General features: G+C 45.1%; 1 protein-coding gene across 10 annotated transcripts in view; it reads left to right on the top strand.

The window, feature by feature from the left end:
• The window catches only part of prrc2c (proline-rich coiled-coil 2C), a 55,947-nt gene that overhangs the window by 20,665 nt on the left and 15,126 nt on the right, over positions 1-20,156 (top strand). For all 10 annotated transcript variants that reach the window (XM_084067337.1, XM_084067332.1, XM_084067340.1 and 7 more), the window contains 11 exons: positions 685-857; positions 2,212-2,479; positions 3,346-3,556; positions 3,668-6,238; positions 9,425-9,588; positions 11,769-11,923; positions 13,648-14,083; positions 15,290-15,375; positions 17,466-17,660; positions 18,400-18,672; positions 19,915-20,007. In XM_084067337.1, the coding sequence (XP_083923463.1) occupies positions 685-857; positions 2,212-2,479; positions 3,346-3,556; positions 3,668-6,238; positions 9,425-9,588; positions 11,769-11,923; positions 13,648-14,083; positions 15,290-15,375; positions 17,466-17,660; positions 18,400-18,672; positions 19,915-20,007 (4,625 nt within the window). The remainder of the gene's footprint in view (positions 1-684; positions 858-2,211; positions 2,480-3,345; positions 3,557-3,667; positions 6,239-9,424; positions 9,589-11,768; positions 11,924-13,647; positions 14,084-15,289; positions 15,376-17,465; positions 17,661-18,399; positions 18,673-19,914; positions 20,008-20,156) is intronic.

Genomic DNA, 20,156 nt, shown 5'->3' with positions numbered 1-20,156 from the left:
TGAGGCAGGGACCCCCACTATATTGTATAAAATTGAGTTCCAGATTATTTTATTTTTTAACTTGATCTGCTCTTTTTTCCCTCCACACCTACACCTCTTTGCCAAAAATAGCAATAGCAAAATAGCTCACAACGCCTCGCAGCGCAAGACGTTGTGACTTGTGAGCTTGTAGATCTGCTATTTTTGGCTAAAGTTCTTTTCAGAATAGGGATGCTAGGGTTCAAAAAATAGCATATCACACACAGATTTTGGCGGACCCCCTGTAGTAACTCTGAGGACCCCCTAGGGGTCCCGGACCCCCTGTTGAAGACCCCTGTATTAGAATATATATTATTGCCTTACTTGATCACACTACAGCGTCTCTCAAAAGTAGCAGATCTACAAGCTCGATAATTGAGCTTGTAGATCTGCTACTTTTGTTATTTTGGCTAATCCTGAAAAGTAACTGTTAAAGGACAACTTTGTTTTTTTACAACTAAGGTTTATGTTTTAGCTTGTAATTAAAGTAAATAAAAGATGAGTGTTACATTTTTTTCATTTACGGCTTTCTATAGTTTTAGCAATTTTTGCGATATTTTTCTTTACAGTGGGGTGGGGGCATTCGGGCAGGTGGCTAAATATGTCCAGTACTGATTCCAAATACATTTGTGTTTGTCTGTGTTTGTGTGTTTCTCTCCTAAACAGTGGATGAGCCCCACCTGTCCCTGCCACGTATCGACCCCCCTACCGGGGAGGACAGCCCTGTGGTGCCCCCGGAGCTGGAGGGAGAGGCGGGTGCCGCCATGCGGCCCGCTCTCACCTCGGGCTACTCCAAACAATTCCAGAAGTCTCTGCCTCCTCGCTTCCTCAGGCAGCAGGTTTGTGTGTCTTTTAGAGCAACCTCTCCTCTCCCTCCTGGCTGTCAAGCTGTGGAATGACCTCTATGGCTGTCACAATTACAAATTTTACATTACAAACATTACAAAAACATTACAAATTAAACATTACTTCGTGACGCGTTGTAAGCTTGTAGATGTGGGCACGGTGGCGCTGTCGCCTCACAGCTAGAAGGTCCTGGGTTCGATTTCCGCCGGGGACGCTGTGGGCGCTTGGTTACAAAATCGCTTGGTTACAAAATCGAGGGATAAAAATTATTAAAAAAGCTTGTAGATGTGCTATTTCTGCTTTTTTTATATTTGAAAATGTGTGAAATAATTTCAACATGGAAACGATTATATGACAATTATGCAAAAATAATTGCGACTATATGTAATAATTGCGATTACATGATTATATGTAATAATTGTGACAGGCCTAATGACCTCCCCCATCTTACAACCACAGTCTCAAAACTCTTCTTACTCCACCTCACCCACTAGCACTACTTTTTTTCTTTGTATCAGTACTTGCCATTTAGATACACTTTGTTGTTAGTCGGCTAGAGTTCATGCCGCTTTGATCTTGTCTCTCTGGATAAGAATATCTGTTTAATGCCTAAATTGTAAATTGGCTGCTGAAGTGAAATGGCTTCACACTTGTTTTTTTTTTGTTTCATCCTTGTAGTATAACCTTTTTTTTTATCTTTACCTTCACGGCCACGATGAGATAAAAAAAGTTGCTGCTCCATTCACTTCAATGTTAAAAAATAAACAGACAAAAAATATATATTTTTGTCTAAGTACTAGCTTAGAAAAGACTGGCAGAGACTACAGACTGTTCTAGAGAAACTCTGGCAGTTTAAGAGTTAAGACCGAGAACTTCTCTGTGAAAGTTTTTGATTTCTTTGGCTATACAACAATAGCAGATCTACAAGCTCATAGCGTGGCACCGAATGCCGCTTGCCAGCTTGTAGATCTGCTATTTTTGAAAAATCGTGAAAATGTGTGCAAATCTTTGAATATATATGTATATTTAAAGCGAAAATGTTGAACTCAAATCTTTGCTTCATGGTGGTCCCTGGAACTAAATATTTTGATATGGGGGTCCACGGCCAAATACATGTAATTCAGGGGGTCCTTGACATGAAAAAGTTTGGGAACCACTGATGATATAGCAGCATACGTTTTTTTTTTTTAGAAGACATTTGTAGAATCCCCAGAAGCAAAGATTTGAGTAAAAAATGTTTGCTGTAAAAAAAAAAATATATATATATATTCAAAGATTTGCACTAAGATGTGCTCTACCTTGGATCTTAATTTGTGTCCATCTGGTCATTGTTCTTGGTCGCTACAGGAGCAGATGAAACAACAGCAGTGGCAACAGCAGCAGCAGCAGCAGACCGGACGCTCCGTTTCGCCCTCGGGTGGTGGAGTAGCCCCGCCACCCCAACAACAACAGCAGCAGCAGCACCGCTCCATGTATCAGCCCATGGGCCCTCCCCACCACCAACACCTGGCCTCCATGGGCTTTGACCCCCGCTGGATCATGATGCAGTCCTACATGGACCCCCGGATGATGTCGGGACGACCGCCCATGGACATGCCGCCCAACATGCACCCCGGTCAGTGTCGTGTTAGTGCATAGGGGTGTGTGCACTGTGTGCAGTTGGTGGACTTTTCAGGGAACATTCAGGGAATCCTGGGAGCTGTGAGAGTTTGCATTAGTGTTGATTTTGACAGCAAATTTTGATTTCGTTTTAGTCTTTTGAATCAAATGCCATTTAGTTTTAGTCATATTTTCATCTGAAAAGTTTTAGTTTTCGTCTAGTTTTAGTGGACTAAATATACGATTTTAGTCGACTAAATCTACAGTTGATTTAGTCGACTAAAATGTATTTTGACGGTGCCTTGATGGTGTGGTAATGGCTGATTTTACACGTGGTTGCGTGCAGAAAATAGCCAATCTACAAGCTCACAACGCGACGCGTTGTGAGCTTGCAGATCTGCAGGGCGCAACACCTGAGCGCAACCAAGCATGCAACGACTTGTCTTTTAGTTCTACTGGATCTCTGCTCCACTAGTCCCTCCCTAACATTTTAGTCTAGTTTTTATTTGTTTACGAAATTGTCAATATATTTAGTCTTAGTTTTTTAATCATCGTAGCTTAGTTTTTATTTAGTTTTCGTCAGTGAAAAAAAGTTAGTTGACGTTTTTCGTCATAGTTTTAGTAGACAAAATCAACACTGGTTTGCATGTACAATGCGTAAACGCATGACCCATTTGTCATGGTTTGCAATCCAGCCCGTAAGCTTGCAAACCGTTCTTCTACCCTTTTAGTTTCTTGTGTCATTCCCACCCTATCCTGTACTATCCTATAAAACAAAGCAGACATTCCAGTAGAAACACGCTACCAAAAAAATGTGTGTAAATGGTATCCTCTGTTAAATACTGCCCTGATGTCATGGTTCCCCCGTCCTGTCTCTTACAGGGAGGATGCCTCCTAAGCAGATCGTGCGCAGGGATCCAGGAGACAACTCCAGCTCCAGTTCCGACTCCTTCGACCACTTGACTCGACCCATCCGGGACCACGGTCTGCCCTCGGAGCCGCGGATGGTGTGGGGGTCCGACCCGTACCCTCAGTCAGAACCCTTACCGTCTGTCACTCCTCCTATAGGACGGGATGACGGCAAGGAACCCAGGTGAGAAACCCATGCACGGCAGAACATTTCGGTCAAATCTTTTATTGGTGGTTCCTTTTGATAGTTCTCTGGTCTAAATACAACTCTCATCCCCCTGTTTTTCTTCTGCAGGATGGACTCTGGTTTAGATCTGGACCGGGGACTTCCACCCATGTACCAGCAAGACCACAGCTCAATGGACTCGCATAAAAGTGACTTCTTTCGGGACCCCACGGAGTCCCTGTCTGCGTTCGTCCAGGTCCCAGAGGACGCCGCTGGGCCTCTGGACAGGGCGCCGGTCAGCTCTGGCTTTGACCCCGAGGAGCCGGGCCTTCCCAGTGGAGAAGAGGTGGAAGCCCTCGGCCAGGCCATGCTCCAGAGGAGCGTCTCTCACGGCTCCAGCCACTCCCTCAAATTGGACGAGCCGAGGTTCGAAGGCCTTCCCCTGGGGGCGAAATCCCTGGAGGTCCAGGACTCGGGGGAGAGGGCGGAAGATAAATCGCGAAGCGAGTCCTTCTCCCAGGCTGCCGTGACCAACAACAGGGCCACGCCTCCTGCCGACGGGCTCCACAAAGCCGAGAAGCTGCCCTTGCCGGCTCCTAGTAAGCAAAAAGCTGAGCTGCGCTGGGGTGGGAGGCCTGGGACCGGGCGTAGGGAAGGACCCGGGGGAGAGAGACCTCTCCGCAGGTCTGGGCCAATAAAGAAACCTGTTCTCAGGGACATGAAAGAGGAGAGGGAGCAGAGGGAGGAGAGAGAGAAGCGACACGAGAGAGGGGAACGAGGAGAGAGACCTAAGAAGGAAATGGTGGCCAAAGCTCCCTCTGCGGCCGCGGCCGTGTCCGAGGGCTCCAGGCCTCAGGGCGAGGGGAAGAGAGAAGCCGCAGAGGCTGCGGAAACACCCTCCATCTCTCAGAGACCCAGAGACATCCAGGTTTCATCCGGACCCCCGACCTCTTCCTCTCAAGAAGAGAAACCAGACAAGCCACCGAGCAATGACAAGCACCACGAGCCTAAACTGCCCTCCAGGAAAGAGTCCAACCTGCCTCCACGCTCTTACAGACGAGAGGAGAGAGAGCGGGAACGGGAGAGGGAGATGGACAGAGATCGGGACAACAGGGACAGGGACAGAGAGAGGGACAGGGACCGGGACCGAGAGAGGGACTGGCCCATTGATCCCAATTTCAAAGCGCGCGGTCGAGGGGAGTACTACTCACGGGGGCGGAGCTATAGAGGCACCTACGGGGGGAGGGGGAGGGGCGGTCGGGGGCGCAGCCGAGGGGACTACCCTTACCGGGAGCCCAGGTCGCGCTCTGATCTCGCTCCCGGAGGTTCCGCGGCGTTCCGCAACCGCGAGGAGAGCGAGACGCGGAGCGAGAGCTCAGACTTTGAGGTCATGCCCAAACGCAGGCGACGCAGAGGCTCCAACACGGATTCGGAAAGCGAGGGCGGGAGGGAGTCCGCCAGCGACACCGGGCCTTCCGACCGCGAGCCCAGCACCAAACCCAGCCGACCGCTCAGGCGGGACTTGCCCGGGGAGGCGAGGCCCGGCCCACACAAGCCAGGCTTTGGCCCGCCTCACACGGGGGAGAAGGGTGGCCCGCGAGGGGACGACGAAAGCAGACCCAAGCCAGGCTTCCTCCCTAAAGGAGAGCCCTCCCGGCGAGGCAGAGGAGGGCTGTACAGCAGACGAGGGCCGGGGGCCAGGGAGCGCGGCGCCCCGCGTTCGGCTCCTCTCCGGCGGACGTCGGCCAGAGAGTCCTCCTCCCAGTGGCCCTCGAAGCCCATGGAGACGTTCCGACCCGAGGACACGGAGTCCAGGTACGACCACCCTCACCCCGACCGCGACCGACGCCCCCCCAAATACGACGGCAAGAAGTTTGGCGAGGGAGCCCCCCAGAGCAACAGAGAGAGGCCCCGGCGGCCCAGACCGGCCCGCCCCCCCAGGCAAGACAAACCGCCCCGCTTCCGTCGGCTGAAGGAACGGGAGGCCGCGGTGCTGGCCGCCGGAGAGACCAGCCCCCCCTCTGGCGCCCCTCTACCCCCGGTGCCTGCCGCTTCCTCTTCTTCTGCCGCCGGCGGACCCGTTTCGCTCTCCCCGACGCTGTCCAGAGCCCCGGGGACTCCCGTCGCCGCCGTGCCTGCGGAAGCGGGCGGCGGCGCCACCGGATCCGCTCCCGACCTTCTCTCCGCCGTAGAAGCCTGCCTGCCCGACGCGAGCGGCCCCGCCGCCGCCGTCGGCACCGCCGTCGGCACCAAGTCGCCCGACCTGTCCAACCAGAACTCCTCGGACCAAGCCAACGAGGAGTGGGAGACCGCCTCCGAGAGCAGCGACTTCAACGAGCGGAGGGAGCGCGAGGAGAGGAGGGGCGCGCTGGAGGCCGCTAACGCAGCAGTGGCCGCCGCCTCCTCCTCCTCTCCTCCCGCACCCACGCCTCCTCACCAGGGCTCGGTGACCCCGAGTAAAGCCGCGCCCGAAGGCGGGGTGACGCCCAAGCGCGAACTCGGCGGCGGCGGCGCCGCCGCGGCCAAGAGGAGTTTCTCCAACCAGAGGCCTATAGAGAGACAGAACCGGAGAGGCAACAGCGGGGCCAAAACCGGCCGCAGCTACGCGGGCGCAAAGGGAGAGAGGAGAGGCGGAGGAGGAGGAGGAGGAGGAGGAGGAGGAGGAGGAGGAGGAGGCGGCGGCAGAGCTGGCCGCAGAGGGTGAGTTATACACAACAAAACAGTCTATTGTCTCTTCCAAAGCATTTAATACTGTCTGCTGACATCACACAATGAAGTGGAGTCATTGAGCAGCGCACGCTGAATACAACTGTAGGTTTATTCAGCCACATTAGCCCATTAAGACCTGGAACGCATCTGTGTCACTTTAGATTTCTTTGGCTATTGAAAAAATAGCAGATCTACAAGCTCATAGCGCGGCACCGAGTGCCGCGCTATGAGCTTGTAGATCTGATATTTTTGAAAAATCTTGAAAAAAATGTTTTTTTTTTGTTAGGATTTAGAAAACATTTTTAAGAATTGGCCTCAGGTCTTAATGGGTTAGTAAGTTCATAGTAGTTCATGCAGTGCATTTTCCCTGTAGGTTATTCATATGGATTTCATTACACCGAAGAACACTGTAGTTTCATTCATTTCATGTTTTTTTTTTCAAAATTCTGTCGAGGTTGTCTGTCAGTGAAATTCGCCCTCAACATTCTCTCTTCATCCCCGTGCGTTGAGCGTTCTCTCTTCATCCCCCTCTATATCTGGTTCTCTAGGGCTTGCTGTTATAATTGGCCATCAAAGTGTTTTCGTGTAGTTAAATATAGTCGACGGTGCTTATTTTTAGGCTGCTGCTCTCTGCCGTGGCCTTTCTGCTGGAGAATAGAATGAAAACACTTTGTCCCTCTGCCAACTTGCCTCAACGCTCTTGTTGTGCCCACGGTGCCTTGCTTGTCATGCTCTGTTCCCGAAAGGAAATAACCAGACATGGACATAAATTGACCCTGGGTGGGGGGGGGGGGGGGGGGGGCAGTGCTGTAGCAATGTAAACATTGCCCATGAGTTGTATGTCCATTAAACTGCTAATGAATCTAGTTACATACGGTGTACTTATGTTCACTTCATACAGTAAGCCGTAACCCATTGCACAAGCTCTTGCACATCGTGTCCAAATAACCATCCCTACTCTCAGTGTTTTCTGGTGGTGCACTGCAGGTGGGTGCCCACCACTGTGGGGTAGGGCTGTCAAACGAATATTCGATGTTCGGATATTATTCGAATATTGGGAAAATATATATATTTGAATATGAAATGTATTTTTTTCCAAAACAATACTATACAATTATTAATTATTATTTTTTTTTTAAATTATGTTTATTTGACATATTTGACAATACAAAAAACAATGTATGAAGAAATAAAAATGTATATTTATATATGTATATATGTATGTATGTATATATATGTGTGTGTGTGTGTGTGTGTGTGTGTGTGTGTGTGTATAAAAAATACATAAAAATAATATATATTTTTTTTTATAATAATAATATTCGAATATCATTTCTGAGGAATGTTGACAGCCCTACTGTGGGGACTGGGGTTTGATTCCTAAACGGTGCCTCCGGCTTGAATCCGGCGCTCGGCATCCTTACTCTCCCTTATGTCCATAAATGGAGATCCCTCATGTCATCAATATGACGTCATAATACTGACTTCATAGACTAATGAATGTGGGGGAACTGACATACCGACTAAATTAGGGAGAGAAAAGAATACAATGTCGTTGATGTGGTTTGTATATGTATATGTGAGCCACGTTTTTAATGTCATTATCCTCATGATCACATGAACGTCGCCGTCACTCTGGTCATGTGCTTCAACTGCTTAACAACATCCTCTCTGTCCAGAGAATGCTTTTGTCTCCTTAAATTCCTACACCATTAACCCTCAGCCACCGCAAATGACTTATTTTGGCCCGTTTCCACCCGGTAACTCGCATCCTGTGTAATCCAATTACAATTGAACAAGGATAAAAATGACTGACCGCAAAATCTATATTTAACCCATTAAGACCTGGAACGCATCGGTGTCATTTTTTTGATTTGAGCTAAAAAGCATTATTTTACACTTTGGCTGTTCAAAAATAGAAGATCTACAAGCTCATAGCGCGGCACCGAGTGCTGCGCTATGAGCTTGTAGATCTTCTATTTTAGAAACATTTTGAATATATATATTTCTTTAAAGCGAACATTTGTAACTCAAATCTTTGCTTCTGGGGGGTCCCTGGAACAACATATTTTGAGATGGGGGTCCGCGGCCAAATACATATCATTTTGGGGGTCCTTGACATGAAAAAGTTAGAGAACCACTGACACAGCAACATACGTTTTTTTTTCAAAAAACTGTTGGGATTTAGAAGACATTTTGTAGAATCGGAACCTCGGGCTTTAATGGGTTAAATGTACTCGAGACGCATTGAAGGTCCATTCGGCCAATCCAATGTGACCGTTTACCAGGAACACGTGCTAACGCGTCTGTAACTGCTTTCCTCATTACCTGCCATCTCTCCTGTCTCTGAAAGTCTTAATTTATATCGGTTTAACAAGCCCTATTCAAAAAATAGCCACAAATCTACAAGCTCGCACCGCGTCCTGATGTGACCTGTAGTGAGCTTTCACTTGCAGACAGATGTGCTATTTTTGAAAATAATCTGTTTTCTCCCCACGTTGCGGTATAGTCGGTTGTAGAATTATTCATTAAAAATAGAGATCCACCAATGTAGACTCATGGATGTCATTTGTAACATATCTAACTAAGGCTGTGAGCTACTTGGCTCTTTATGTCCTGACATTTCTAGCCGCTCACACACAGCATGTCATTCATGTCTCGCAGCTTTGATTGGTTGACTGGCCTGAGGATTCTTCTGAGAATTCTGTCTTGCTCAACGAGATCAAAAAAAGTACTTGCCATGTTTTGAACGCATCTGTCTCATTTTTTTGATTTGAGCTAAAAAGCATTATTTTACCCTTTGGCTATTCAAAAATAGCAGATATACAAGCTCATAGCGCGGCACCGAGTGCCGCGCTATGAGCTTGTAGATCTGCTATTTTTGAAAAATCGTGAAAATGTGTGCAAATCTCTGAATATATATTCTTTTCAAGCGAACACCCGCGGCCAAATTCATATCGTTTTGGGGGTCCTTGACATGAAAAAGCACCACTGATATAGGAACATAGGTTTTTCAGAATACTGTTGGGATTTAGAAGACATTTGTAGAATCGGCTTCAGGTCTTAATGGCTTATAGTATAAATGTTCAGAGCTATGATAAGCCACGAGTCATAGCTTGTCTTATACGTTACGCAGTTTAATCTATAGGCCTAACTCGGTGTGTTTGTCTCCAACAGCGCTGGAGGTCAGCAGAACCCGGAAGCATTGGGCGGCCCAGCGGGCGGTCCAGGCCAGAGGCCCGCTAAAGATCAGTCCTCACGCCGCAAAGACGAAGCCAAACAGGCTGCCAAGAAACCTAAGGAGAACGCGCTCTCGCAGTTTGACCTCAACAACTATGCCAGTGAGTGGACTTATATAAGTGTTTACATATTTTCTATCCATGATATCCTGAAAAGGGCAGCGGTTAGTTTATTTACATTATTATTTTATACGATGACACATTTTCACGAGTAACGTGGGTTTCATTGGCTTTACGCAAACACCTGTGTTCGGTTTTCATCATGCATGTGTGAGTGTATATGAACTAAACCAAGCCCAAAAGACATCCACAACTCATTTGTATCAGTGGTTCCTGTTGTTCCTTAACACATTCCACGCCAGAGTTTAATATCATAATGTACCAGTGCCAGCGATTTATTGTTGTTTTTTTTCACATCGCCACAGACCTCGCTAAATACCTTTAAAATCGCGCGTAAAACTGTTTGTAGACACACAGGGTAGCTGTGTGAGACGCCCAGAGAAGACCGTTTCGAAAGGCCATTTAGAAGCTACAGCGGTTTATGTTAAACAGCGATCAGCGAGGAGAAAAACAACAACCGAGAAAATGGAGATTTAGTTTCCGCTTTAGAGTGGAGGCGGATGGGAACGAAAATCTCCGGATACGGATATTTCTGTTTCCGGTGGTGCTACAATGAAATGTGTCGTGGCGAACAAGGCCTACAATGAAATGTGAACCTGCGAGAAAAAAAAAAAAAAGACCACTTCGCGTAGATCTACGCGACTGGTATGCTTGCGCAATTATTTAGGTTTGCGTAGATCTACGCGATTGGCACGCAATGTGTTAAAAATATTAATAATATATAAATTATCAAATTATTAATGTTAATGTCTTAAATTTACAATAAATTTGATTTAGGAATTATGTTTTCAGATGGTATTTTTAAGGCTGATGATGGGAAGAAGAAAAAAATACTCCTGTGTTTTTATCACGTTATGTTACGTTCAGTAGCTACAGATGTTCACACAGTTGCATGATATCCTTTCATGGATGCCACGGCTGAATGTATTTGAAAGTGAACTTTCTTGGTTAAAGTAATCGGGAGGTGAAATGTAGCTTTCTTGGTTAGAATAATGAGGAAGTGGGAGAAACTCAGTGAGTGAGACCACATTTCTACAGGTCTTTCAAGAAGGAATCCCTGCATGGCCAGGAGAGAGCTTGTTTTGACATTTGTGGGTCTGAAGTTATATTAAAGGTGTTAAAAAGCAATGCTTTCCTTTTTAAATGGTGCAAGGGCCCCTGGTGCTGACAGTTACCTGTTTAAATGATCCTCGGTCCCAGCCTTTTCTCATCTCTGAGGAGAAAAGCCTGGCGATGACCTGATACTATAGGCCGGGACTTCTGTTGTATGCACTTCCCTCGGAAACTGTCTTTTTTTTTTAGACAAATCACAACACCGGATTTCATGCACAGGGAATGTAAACGGATCTATAAAGCCTCAACGTAACTTCTTTTGGCAGTACTTCCGTCTAATTCCAGTACTTCCTTTTAGCCACTCAACAGTGAAGGTCTCGCCCAGTGTGTGTTTTTTTTAAAGAATCCCTGATTATACAGCTAGAATTGCTACACCAGGTGAAATGCATTTAGGGATACCAGGTGAACGCAATTAATGCAAATCGAGCACTTACCAGCAGGAACTAGGGCTTCTCTACCAAGGCCTAAGACAGTGCATGCTGATAATCTGTAGCCGCTACCTGTGAACCAGTGTTGATTTCGTCGACTAAAACTATGACTAAAAATGTTCGTCGACTACCTTTTTTTCACTGAAGAAAAACTAAATAAAAACTAAGCTATGATGATTACAACTATGACTAAATATATTGACAATTTCGTCAACAACTTCAAAACTAGACTGAAATGTTAGTGAGGGACTAGTGGAGAAGAGATCCAGTAGAACTAAAAGACAAGTCATTTTATGGTTGGTTGCGCTCGGGTGTTGCGCTCTGAAAATAGCAGATCTACGACCAAGTGTAAAATCAGCCATTAAGACGCCATCAAGGCACCGCCAACATACATTTTAGTCGACTAAATCAAACTAGATTTAGTCGACTATAATAATCTTATGATATTTAGTCGACTGAAACTAGACTAACAGTAAAACATTTCAGATGACTAAAATAGGACTAAAACTAAATGGAATTTGATTCAAAAGACTGACTAAAACTGCTGTCAAAATCAACACTACCTGGAACTAAGTGAAATATCCCCCATAATAACCCCGTCCTCTGTCCCCTTCCCTGAAGGTGTCGTGATCATTGACGACCACCCCGAGGTCACCACCATGGAAGACTCCCAGTCCAACCCCAACGACGACGGGTTCACCGAGGTGGTGTCGCGCAAGCAACAGAAGCGCCTGCAGGACGAGGAGAAGCGGAAAAAGGAGGAGCAAACCACCCAGGTGAGAGGAGAGGTCGAGACGATCCACCAAATGACTGACCTTGATTGATTGAATACTTAGTTAACAGTTTGCAATTTTGTACAGAGGTAACAGTTTGCAATAGGCTCTATGCCCAGCAGCCATATTGGGAATGAATTGGGCCCTTCCTTACTTCCTTCACAGGTGTTACCATATAATACTAATTAAGGCTCTGTTCCATTTAGTGTGGCACAGTGGTCTCTTATTTTCAAGGACCCCCATAACTCTGAGAGTGTACAAATGGAACCAAATGGACCCTCACGGGTCCATTTGGTTCCATTTGTACACTCTGAGTTACACACCCACCATAAGGGGCCATTTGGGAACCAAAATGGAGTGTTTCTAGTGAGCCAACATGCACAATATCAGCACCCTGACCAGAATGGAACAGAGCCTTCATTAGTATCATTGGTAAAACCTGTGAAGGAAGTAAGAAGAGGCCCAATTTCTTTCCAATATGGCTGCTGTGCATAGAGCCTATTTTGTACAGAGGTACGGTTTACAATGATTGTTAAAAGGATAACACAAAAAGCCCTTGCGGCTTCTTTCCATTGAAAGATAGTTCCTACTCATGAACTCACTCAGTCCTGCTCGTGAAATCAGACCGGCTCTTATAATGTGTATGATTACTATTGTACAGCAGTGGTGATATGCTCAACATTTTTTTTCCCTTGTCATAAATAACTCTACTTTGTAGCAATTCATTTTAACCCATTAAGACCTGGAACTGTGTCATTATTAGATATGAGCTAAAAAGCATTATTTTACATTTTGGGCTATCCAAAAATAGCAGATATACAAGCTCATAGCGCGGCACCGAGTGCCGCGCTACGAGCTTGTAGATCTGCTATTTTTGAAAAATCGTGAAAATATGTGCAAATCTTTGAATATATATATTTTTAAAGCGAACATTTGTAACTCAAATCTTTGCTTCTGGGGGGTCCCTGGAACAAAATATTTTGATGGGGGTCTGCGGCCAAATACATATAATTTTGGGGGTCCTTGACATGAAAAAGATTGAGCACCACTGACATAGAAACATACGTTTTTCAGAAAACTGTTGAGATTTAGGAGACATGTAGAACCGGCTTCAGGTCTCAATGGGTTAATGTGTTAATGCTTTACGTGACCTCCACGAGCAACTCGCCAAGTTAAAGCCGCAATCCGTAACGGCGATGTCCTACCCTGGATTCGAATCCTGGGCGCCCTTTCGCAAGTGCCAACATTTCTACCACCGAGCTAATCTAAAAAGTCAGGGATTACAGCTTTTATCATGAAAGGTGATTCTAAAGCAGGGGTCTTCAACGTTTTCAGGCCAAGGACCCCCTAGCTGAGAGAGAGATGAAGCAGGGACCCCCCTACTCTATATTTTATGAAATTGTGTTTCAGATTAAAGTTTTTTTTTTTACTTAGTCTGCTCTTTTTTCCCAATACACCTACAGCCTCTTTGCCAAAAATAGCAGATCTACAAGCTCTCAACGCGAGGCGTTGAGAGCTTGTAGATCTGCTATTTTTGGCTAATGTTCCCCTCAGAAAAGGAATTCTAAGGTTCAAGTGGTTAGTGTAAAAAAACTAAATCCTATCACACAAAGATTTGGCGGACCCCTTATAGTAGCTCTGAGGACCCCCTGTTGAAGACCCCTGTTCTAAAGAAGCTACTTTCATACTTTTGTAGCCACTAATATCAACGTTGTTTCCCCCAACAGAACTGGGGAAAGAAAGGCTCTGGTGAAAAGGGCAGAGGCAGCGGAGGAAAGCTTCCACCTAGATTTGCTAAGAAATCGCAGCAACAACAACATAAGCAACAAGAGCAACAGCAGCAGCAGCAACAACAGCAAGCTGCCCAGCCTCAGCCTGCGCCTGTCCCCCAGCCCCCGCCACCCATCTCTGCCCCCCAGCAGCATCCTCACCCAGCCCCCTCCTCACAGCCTGCCGCCGCCGCCGCCGCCCCCCCACAGACTCTGGAAGGAACGGCGGCACCGCTGCCATCCATAGCACCCACTGCCGCCGGCACCATGGACTTCGCCTCTAAAACACTACCACCCCTCCCGGCCCCCGCGCAGCCGCACAGCACTCTGGGTACGGAGCTGTGGGAGAACAAGGTGGCCGGCTCCATCGTCCTCCTGCCTGACGTTAAGAAACGTGAGTGCGCCCCAAGTTGTCTTTGGATCATACATGGGCAACTGGCGGACCCCCGGGGGTCCACATGCGGGCCCCCCCCACCTTCACTTAACCAATTAAGACCTGAGGCGATTAACTCATTCCCTGGCAAAAACGTAAAAAACGTAATTATTTCCAATTACCAATTCTGCCAAGAACGTAAAAAACGTAATAAAAAAAAAAAATCCAATTTGACCCAAAGACCAAGGAGATATGATTTTCCGAAGATCTAGACTCCCATCCACTTCCTTGATAACTTAAAACTTAAACATTCTGTATCTCGGCTCCTGAATACTTTTTTTTTTCAATGAAAAATCTCTGGCAGTGGGCAAACGCGGCCAGCAATAATTCAGGCAGTGAATGAGTTAAAAATGTTTTCTAAATCCAAAAATGTTTTTGAAAAAAATTATAAACATTTTTTCACGATTTTTCAAAAATAGCAGATGTACAAGCTCATAGCGCGGCACTCGGTGCCGTGCTATGAGCTTGTATATCTGCTATTTTTGAATAGCCAAAGAAATCTAAAATGACACAGACGCGTCCTCGGTCTTAATGGGGTTAATGCGGCCCGCTGGTTAATATCAGAATACTGATATTTATTGATTAACCCAAACATGCAAACATAACCCGCTTTAATTACTTCAGTCTACGTTAGTCGCTTAAATGACTAGTATTAAAATGTTATTGTCTTTTTTCACGTCCAATGTATTTGTATTTAAGTTCATAACGTTAACATAAGTATAACTAAATGCATTTGAAATTCAATAAAAATGTTACTTTTCAGGATTCCAATTCAAAAATAGCCCAAAAAATTGTGACGCGTTTTGAGCTTGTAGATCGGCTATTTTTGCTACTTTTGAATTGGAATCCTGGATCTTTTGTGTGAATAGAATGGCGAAGTATGGCATTAATTTACGAAAAAGGTTAAAATAGGAGATAAAGAGGTGTCTGCCCGACAGTATTATGCAATGTGGCCCCCTGGAGTGAGTGTGGAAATACAGTGGCCCTCTCCATCATCAAAGTTGCATCACCCCTGCTTTAGATAATGATTCATTATGTCTTGAATAAGCATCTCAGAAGATGCGTGTCCGTTTGGCTTGCTTCACGTTGCTGTAAAAGTACTACTACTACACATGGGAGATTTAGTTTTTTTTGTACAGTGACAGTAATGCGATGTATTCTTTCCAGTGGGTCCAATCAGCCCTCCCCAGCCCCCCTCTGTCAGTGCCTGGAACAAACCTCTCACGTCCTTCACCGGGACCGTCGCCTCTGAGGTAGGTCTTATTATCCTCACACAACTTCTTTAAAGGATCGACACCATGAATTTAAAAAATATATATAATAATAATTGCCAGACCCAGAGGGTCGGCCTACAAGAGGCTTTGTCTGTCCCTCTTTCGTCCCTCTTTTCTCCATATATGGCATAAATGGGAAGACAGATACACAGACGGATCCCTCTTTTGTCCCTCTTTTCCTCTTTTGTCCCTCTTTTCTCCATATATGGCATAAATGGGAAGACAGATACACAGACAGACGAATCCCTCTTTTGTCCCTCTTTTCCTCTTTTGTCCCTCTTTTCTCCATATATGGCATAAATGGGAAGACAGATACACAGACAGATACACACGTCATGCAGTACCAGGTCTCCTGGTTCTAGTATTTAATATCATATTGTTTATGTCCCTCAAATGTTTTTCAAAAGGTTTGAGCCTAAATCAAGCGTCAGATATACTCATTCCAACTAACTTCTCTCTGGCTTATAAAGCACTTTCACCTGCAATACCACATTGTCCTGATTTGCATGTGGCGCTATTGAGACAGTTTGTGTGCATGTTATCTCCTGGTTCTGAGTGGAAAAAGTAATAAAAATAATAATGATAATGAAGAAAAAAAAACGTTTTTTTTTTTTTTAAGTTGGAACTGAAAAACAGGACGGATTGTACCGCTAGTGACGTCACTTTCGGGGCCAAATCAGTTTGGCCTGTTTTGAGACCAATTTACATAAAACCCCAGATATGCTGTGAAAGCCTGAGTGCTCAAACTGGGGTATTTTTGAGCGGTGCAACCGCTCCTATAAGAGGGTTTAGGACCCATCCGTGGTGGAAGTTTTTCTTTCCGTCGTGAAAATTTGTCTTTCGCTGTGACGCCATGCTGTGGAAAACACGCCCATAGGCTAAAAAAAAATCACACCCAGTGCTGTGCTGTGATTGGCTAGCGAGACACATGATGAAATTAACTTCAAACTTCGCAGACGCGCTGTGATTGGCTAGCGAGACGCATGATGAAATTAATAATAATGTAAAAAATGTAAGCACGTCACTTCGCAGGACGTGCTGTGATTCGCTACAGAGATGCATGATGAAATTAATAACTCATAAATCTCACCGTTCACTTCACACTGGGTGTGATTTTTTTTTTTTGGGGGGATGGAAGAGAGGTAGGGGAGACCAAAAACATAAAAAAGAAGGAACATTTAAATTCATGGTGTAGTCCCTTTAAGTTTTCACACTGCACTCGTGTCATTGTGCTTTTATGAAAGCCAATGTGAATGAAAGGGAAATATTGTTTCATTTGACAACAAACTAGACCAGTGGTTTTCAACCAGTGGTCCGGGGACCACCAGTGGTCCTTGGGGACCACCAGTGGTCCTTGGGGGGCTACCAGGGGGTCCCCAGCTAAATCAGTTAACATAGCCTCAGAATCATTTTAACCACTTAGCTTTGGCTATTCAAAAATACATTTGAATAGCTGACATTTGGGGAAAGCGAAAAACGGGCTTCGCTGTTCGGTGCACATGGTTAATGGTTAATGGCTGTGTGCAAATTCAGATCAATTGATCCAGCCACTTGAGGAGAACCGGGCAAGAAGAGATTTTGGGCTCACGGCACACCCGCTAGGGCTGGTGAATTAATATTCGAATATGGAATATTCGTCGAATATGGGGAAAATATGTATATTCGAATATGGGGAAAATATGTATATTCGAATATGAAAATTAATATAATAATAATAATAATATTCGAATATCTGCCAATTTTTAAGACCAATATTCAAATATAATTTCTGAGAAAAGTTGACAGCCCTAACACCCGCCCAGAGCTTTGTCGAATTACAGGAGGATGAGAAAATGAGAAATCCTGGAACAAGTGACAGATGTAAAGTAGGGATGTCCGATATTATCGGCCGATATTAGCATAAAAATCGATATATATGAAATGTGAGCTTACCATAATCACAGTAATCCCCGCATATATCGGTATCGGTTGATATCGGTATCGGAAATTAGGAGTTGGACAATATCGGTAAAAAAAAAAGTCAATATCGGACATCCCTAATGTAAAGTGTTGATTGTTTTCTCTACCAGGGTGTGAAGTCCGGAACGGAGGGCAGTGTGGAGCTGGGCATGGACAGTATTCAGTTCGGAGCCCCGTCCTCCGCGGGCAGCACAGACAGCGACGGGGTCCCGGCCTTGCTGGAGACGGTTTTGGACAACAAACTACCCGCTCCTAAAGAACAGAGACAGAAACAACCCCGAGCCGGACCCATCAAAACACAGAAGGTATTATTTACTGCTTTTGGGAATGGTTGGGACACACGTTGGTTGGGGTTCATCTTCAAACTCTTACCTCCATTTTAACTCTTAAACTGCCAGGGTTTTTCAAAAAATAGTACTCAAAAACTGCCAGCAGTTTACATGGTAAAACATTATGAAAAATGTTATTTATTTCTCCGTTTATTTTTTAACATTGAAGTGAATGGAGCAGCAACTTTTTGGAAAATGTTATCTCCTGGTTCTTTGTGACGAACGGAAAAACCAAAAACCAAATAATTTTAGATTTATTTTTATTTGTATTTATTTATTTTTTTAAACAACGTTTATAAACGTTTTTGCCAGGCAATAGCTTAATTCTCAAAAACGTTTCTTTTTTTTTTTTTTTTTTTATCCCACGATTTTGTAACCCTTATTTTTCACCCGGTGCCAATTTTCTAAGTGATCCTGGGCACTACACTCCCCTCACCAGCCTAGGGAGGCCAGGGCCGAGCTCATGCCTCCTTCAATGCATGAGAGCCAACTGACCTTCTTGTCACCTGACAGGAGGTCTCAAAAACGTTTCTAAACGTTTTTGGCAGGCAGAGAGTTAACAATGGCGATAAAAACTGACTTCTTAGACGTCATGTGGCACTGAATGAGTTAATAGGTTAAAGTGCTGATACCTTCAGACACCCTATCTATCTTAACAGAAGTACCATGGAGGGAAATAAATCTAATATTTGAAACCCCCCCCCTCCCCCCCTAGCTCCCGGAGATGGAGCCCGTGGAGACCAAGGAGTATAAGCCAGGCCCCATTGGAAAAGAGCGCTCCCTGAAAAACCGCAAGGCCAAAGACGCTCGCGGAGGCGAGGGAGTCGAGGGAATGGAGGCGGGAGTGCCTGGAGGAGGAGGGGTGAGCAGAGCCACCGACTCCAGCCCGCCCATCATCATCTCCGACGCCACCGTCCCAGAGCTGGGCGGAGACATGATCGAGGGCATGATCACGGTTCCCTCTGCAGAGTACACCAGCAACTCTAAGGTTAGAGACCATTATGATTGGCTCACTAGTTAAACTACTGTGTCATTTTTAGATTTGAGCTAAAAAGCATTATTTTACACTTTGAAAAATCATGAAAATGTGTGCAAATCTTTGAATATAAATATTTTTATATTCAAAGCTAGCCCCTCCTGTGTGGCAAAAAACAAAAAGATTGAATAGCACTGTTTTTACCGTGTTTGGCACCTATGCGCTACTCTTTGAAAACACGTTTTTTTTTACCCTGTTTGGCACCCAATGTTAATGGATAAAAAAAAACCCAAAAAGTTAAAATATGGAGATCTGAAGTTTAGAAAACAACGAAATGTTATTCTGGTCTACAAGAACAACAAAGTCCAACTGTACCAATATCCATTCATTTCAAGAGTTGGCTACACTGAATGCAAGGGGGGAAAAGGAACCTGGCTGCTATGCTAACTCTTGGCATGACCAGGGGGCTAATTATTATCTGATTTGGGCTTTGTTGCTTTCTTTTATTTATCTATATATCTTGTGTGCAGCACTTGGAAGGAAAACCTACCAGATATCACGTGTCGAAACCTTCTATACGAGCCATTCTGCCCCAGAGGGAACGTTTCAGTGTAATGATGTTGTTGATGGTGATATTTTGAGGCAAAGCCCTTGCTGCAGTCATACCCTGAACCCCGCAGTAAAAGAGCACCCTTTTCAGATACGATAGCTTCAGTGCAGTGTTGATTTCGTCGACTAAAACTATGACGAAAAACGTTCGTCGACTACCTAACTTTTTTCACTGCCGAAAACTGAATTAAAACGACAAATAAAAACTAGACTGAAATGTTAGAGAGAGACTAGTGGAGAAGAGATCCAGTAGAACGAAAAGACAAGTCATTTTATGGTTGGTTGCGCTAGGGTGTGCATGCTGAAAATAGCCGATCTACAAGCTCATGATCGGCTATGCAACCGAGTGTAAATCAGCCATTACGACGCCATCAAGGCACCGCCAAAATATGTTTTTGATATTTAGTCAACTAAAACTAGACTACAACTCAAACTTAGTCTTAGTAAACTTTTAGTCAACTAAAACTCAACTAAAACATTTCAGATGACTAAAATATGACTAAAACTAAACAGAATTTGATTCAAAAGACTATGACTAATTAACTGAATCAGAATTTGCTCTCCAAATCAACACTACTTCAGTGTAACTACTGTATCTAGTGCGCAAAATGGTCAAAGTGTTTGTGCTAATGTCTCCCCCTCCAGGAGTCTGTCACTGACTACACAGCCCCTTCCTCCTCCATGGCGGACAGCGTCCCAACTGGAGGCAGCAAACTGGAGGACAGCCTGGTGGCCAATGTGAGTACTGCACATATGTGTTGTTTACATGGCCTCATACTGTACAGTAACCACTAAGTGGTTCCGTTTCCTAATGACCCGTTATGTGAACACATAACAGGTATTGTTTTGTCTGTTCTGAGATGTAATATTTGAAGATTTGTGTTCGT

Source organism: Gymnoscopelus microlampas (assembly GCF_963454915.1).
Source record: "Gymnoscopelus microlampas genome assembly, chromosome: 9".
Lineage (NCBI taxonomy): Eukaryota > Metazoa > Chordata > Actinopteri > Myctophiformes > Myctophidae > Gymnoscopelus > Gymnoscopelus microlampas.
This window is presented reverse-complemented; position numbering and strand designations above follow the sequence as displayed.